Source organism: Gossypium hirsutum, chromosome D05 (assembly GCF_007990345.1).
Source record: "Gossypium hirsutum isolate 1008001.06 chromosome D05, Gossypium_hirsutum_v2.1, whole genome shotgun sequence".
In the NCBI taxonomy this organism is placed as follows: domain Eukaryota; kingdom Viridiplantae; phylum Streptophyta; class Magnoliopsida; order Malvales; family Malvaceae; genus Gossypium; species Gossypium hirsutum.
In genome coordinates this window covers 37,109,364-37,113,861 of record NC_053441.1, presented here as the reverse complement: position 1 = coordinate 37,113,861, position 4,498 = coordinate 37,109,364, and the positions used below count along the sequence as shown (strand labels likewise).

At 32.1% G+C, this 4,498-nt stretch overlaps 1 protein-coding gene across 1 annotated transcript; it reads left to right on the top strand.

The window, feature by feature from the left end:
* The first annotated feature begins 538 nt into the window (after window positions 1-538).
* On the top strand, window positions 539-2,420 carry LOC107903942 (pentatricopeptide repeat-containing protein At1g50270). The gene has a single exon (XM_016830166.2). The coding sequence runs from the start codon at window positions 638-640 to the stop codon at window positions 2,408-2,410; it is 1,773 nt and encodes a 590-aa protein (XP_016685655.1). The 5' UTR covers window positions 539-637; the 3' UTR covers window positions 2,411-2,420.
* The last annotated feature ends 2,078 nt before the right edge of the window (window positions 2,421-4,498 follow it).

The window sequence follows — 4,498 nt, the reverse complement described above, 5'->3', positions numbered from 1 at the left end:
CTGTAGATAGCAGTTGCATGTTTTATTTTATGTTATTCGATTTACACAAAAAAATTGAAAGGTACAATATTAACGATAATTTAGATGGATGATACGTTTATTTATAATTAGTGTAAAATAATAATAATGGTAAAATTAAATATTATAGTGATACTATAATGTAAAACAGGTAAATTAAACGTACCGCACCGCCCATCTAAACTCATACTAAATATTACATTTCTACCGGTATTTGTATCAACTCCAAATATGATTGGAAGATGAGAAATACGATTTGCACAGCAGTGCTAACAGGTGTTCAAGTTATTTTAACCAATACTTTATTTTAACAAAAGTTTCTTTAATAAATAATATTTTTTGAGTTTTTGAAAATTTTATATATTTTTTATAATTTTATATATTTTTTATAATTTTTTATAATTTTTTTCACTGAGAAATTAATTAGATGTATATTTTAGTAAGGGTCGAATTGATTTTTTTTATTTTCTCGTGAGGTTTTTTTTTTTAAAAAAAAAGGATTTAAAGCTAATGAAAAAAGACTGATAAAAGAAGAGAAAAACAAATTTCCCTTTTCTCTAGTCACTCTTCTCTGTTGATCAATATTCCATCACACAGACCTTCGGCAAACTGATATAATATGTTTTTCATGTCTGCAATCACCCATTTGTCGCCTTTAACTCACACCGTATCTTCGATCTCAAGCGGATTCACATTCTCATTAGCTCGTTCCTTCTCACATGACTCGCTTTGTCTCAACAAGCTCTTGGCTTACCCCAAAGACATTGCTTCTATTTCGCTTCTTTTTGATCAATTCGATCAACCCAGCCCTCAACAATGGGACATCATTATCAGAGACATTTCTTCAAGTTCCCAACCCGAGAAGTCCCTCCTTTTCTACATTGTAATGCGTAGAAATGGTGTCGTTCCCACTAAACATACTTTCCCTTCCCTTCTCAAATCCTTTTCCAAGTCCAAACGAAACCCGCTTCAGCTTTTGCCTCATATTGTTAAGTACGGAATGGATTCCGACTCTTTTGTTAGAAATTCATTGATTTCCGTACTTTTTAGCTCGCTAGACGTGCAACTTGCTCGTCAAGTGTTCGATGGAAGTACGCAAACGGATGTGGTTTCTTGGACTGCTTTAATTAACGGGTATTTGAAAATTGGTTGCTTTATTGAAGGGTTGAAATGCTTCAAGGAAATGAGGTTAAAGTGTGTAAAAACTTGCGGAATGACTGTTGTAAGTATCCTCGGCGCCGCAGGAAAAATGGGTAATGTTTGGTTTGGAAGGAGTATTCATGGATTATACGTAGAAACAGGGAGAGTTAAATGGGATGTTTTCATTGGTAGTGCCATTGTTGATATGTATTCAAAATGTGGCGTCTATGGTGAAGCACGAAAATATTTCGATCAAATGCCAAGTAAAAATGTGGTGTCATGGACAGCTTTGATAGCTGGTCATTTGCGATGTAATAGATATAATGAAGCAATTATCTTCTTTCAAGATATGCTAATGGAGAAGGTTAGGCCAAGTGATTTTACAATTACTAGTGTTCTTGCTGCTTGTGCTGAAATAGGGGATTTGATCCATGGAAGGTGCGTTCATGGACATATAAGTAGATATAAATTGGAGATGAATTCTGAAGTTGGGACGGCATTGATAAATATGTATGCAAAGTGCGGGTGTTTGAATGAGGCTTTCATGGTTTTTAAGAAACTTTGTGGAAAAGATGTTTATGCTTGGACTGCCATGATTAATGGGTTTGCCATGCATGGTGATGCAATAGGCTCCTTAAATCTGTTCAATGAAGTGCTAAGTAGTGGTATTCATCCAAATGAAGTAACCTTCCTTGGAGTTCTTAATGCATGCTCTCACGGAGGTCTTGTCGATGAGGGACGCAAAGTCTTCACAATGATGAAGCAAAGGTATGATTTGGAACCTGGCTTAGATCATTACAGTTGCATGGTTGACATGCTTGGTCGAGCCGGGTACTTGGAAGAAGCAAAGAAGATGATCGGAGATATGCCAATAGAGCCTTCGGCTCGAGTATGGGCAGCTCTGTTTGGGGCATGTATGATTCACAAGGCATATGATCTAGGTGAATATATTGGAAAACATTTGATCAAATTGCAACCAAAACATAGTGGTAGATATGCCCTTTTGGCAAACTTGTACTCAAGGTGCCAAAAATCGGATTCAGCAGCTGAGATAAGAAAGCTTATGAAAGAGAAAGGTGTTAAAAAGATACCAGGATGTAGCTGGATTGAAATCAATGGTGCAATCCATGAGTTCACTGCCTTTGGTTCATCTCATTATGAATCCTATAGTTTGAATGAGATGATTGATTGTTTTATAGCTCAAATGAGACTTGATTGTAGCTTCTTTGCATTTGATGTGGATATGGAATGAGATTATTTTCCATAATGTGAGCTTTCATTTCTGACGAAGTAAACATTAGGCTTCAGTTAATGGCCATATTTTTGTGTTGAATAAAATTTAAAACTAAGCAATTGGGGGGATTTTAGAAACTTAAAAGGGGTCTGAACAAACTCAAGGATTGAGGGGGTTTTCATGTACCAAGTAAGCTACGAGACATTTATACTTTGCAACTAAAATGAGTTTGACTAAAAACAAAATTAATTTTGGTTTAATTATTGTCATGTTGAGTTCAACCTATCAATTGAATCAAATTCAATGCTAAACTCAAGTAAGTGGCAAGCTTAATTTTTTTAAAAATTTTTAGTTAATATTAAAAAACCACAATTCAAACTTGAGTTGAAGTATAAATGATAATGTTTCAAGTCATAATCAAACATAATTTATCCTATCCTAATCAAGCGTCTTATATATTAAACCAAGCTCAAGCATTGAAAACAAAAATAGTTCAAGCTTGAGTATAGGAATGTTTATGTAACAACTCAACAAGCAATGTTGGTACTATGTACTTCTTTCGTAGTTCCTCTTTCTTTACAGAACTTCTTACATGATACATTGAGTCAAATAACTACTCCTTTTCATCGATAAAGGAGCAACATCCTGAAGTAAAACAAGTCATAAACACCAACAAATAAGAGTAGTGAAAGGTAAATCAATAAGTTCTTATTATATAGTCAACGAGAAATGCATGTTAAATAACATGTCTCTGCACACTATTTCGAATTTTTTAATTTTTGATTTGTAAAAACTCAAAATTCTATAATTAAAAAAAAAAAGGGAAAGAACCAATTTTTTATTGGGTCTTCTTTCTTAATGATTTGCACCATTCTTGGTATATCTTTATGAAAAGCTTCAAATGAGGATTTTGAAAAAAAAAAACAAATAAGTAAAAATTCCCAAAATTTTAATATTAACTTATGCGTAAATCTTAGATTAGCAAAAGGAAACCACAAAGTTAAATTTTAAAGTCTTAAATGTAAGCTATTAGAAGAAAAATAATAAAGAAAGAATGAGTTTATTTTATGGTATTCGATCTAGAGGAAGGATCAGTATTTCAAAGAATATGTTCGAATCTGAAAATAAAATATAAAATTAAATTGAGTCAGATTCATATATCAAGGTAATAAAATAAAATAAATAGAACGTTAAGAAGGATAGATTTAACCCTATTGGATAACTTGTATTAAAAAATTGTCCATAATTAAACTTGGACACTTCAAAAACCTCTAGAAGAAGAACTCTTGTAAACATCAATAATCAAGTTTGAAGCATGAAGACTTAAAAATATAAATTCTAAAAATAAACAAGAGAAAATGTTTGAACTCTAAAAAGAAGTACAAAGAAAACTTCAACTTTATATAATTGTGTTGAATATGACTCACCAAACTTCCTTTATATAGCACCTACGTAATAAACTAATGAAATGTATCTAAGCAAACTTTATACATATATTATTAGCAAAACTAAATATTATTACAAATATTGAACTCTCCCTCTCTAACCAAGGTTCGACAACAATAGGAGAGAAGAGGAGTAGTGTTTTCACTCAACCAATCCAAAAATTCTCTTCTAATGGTTAAGAAACATGGAAATCCACCTACCTTTCTTGACTGATGATTTTGACACAAGAAATTGAATAAATGAAGAAGAAAATTTTCCTCCCCTCTCTATTCTGTTTTGACGGCACAATGAGGAAAGAAAAGATAGCATATTGTTTTATAATAGTGACATAACCTATTCTTTGTTAGAACATTGTTTGGAAAATATGAAAGAGTTGGTGCAGCGAAAATTTAAGAAAAATTATAGAACTGGTCTTCGTCGTGATATGTAAAACAATAAATCTAATCAAATAAGTATATGTATATCGAGGCTGTAAGGAAATATTCTTCTCGTAGTACCCCTCTAGAAATGTGCATGAACACATACCCGAAAATTAATAATTATTACATTCAATTTTTTAGGAGTCACAACTTTCGTAAAATTATTTTATCATAATTAATAATAAAATAATAGCATACATTCATTCACATACATATCCCTAAACATGTTTATAATTACAAG

Excerpts from the sequence above, each read along its gene's own strand:
- LOC107903942 (XM_016830166.2), top strand. The coding sequence starts at position 638 with ATGTTTTTCATGTCTGCAATCACCCATTTGTCGCCTTTAACTCACACC.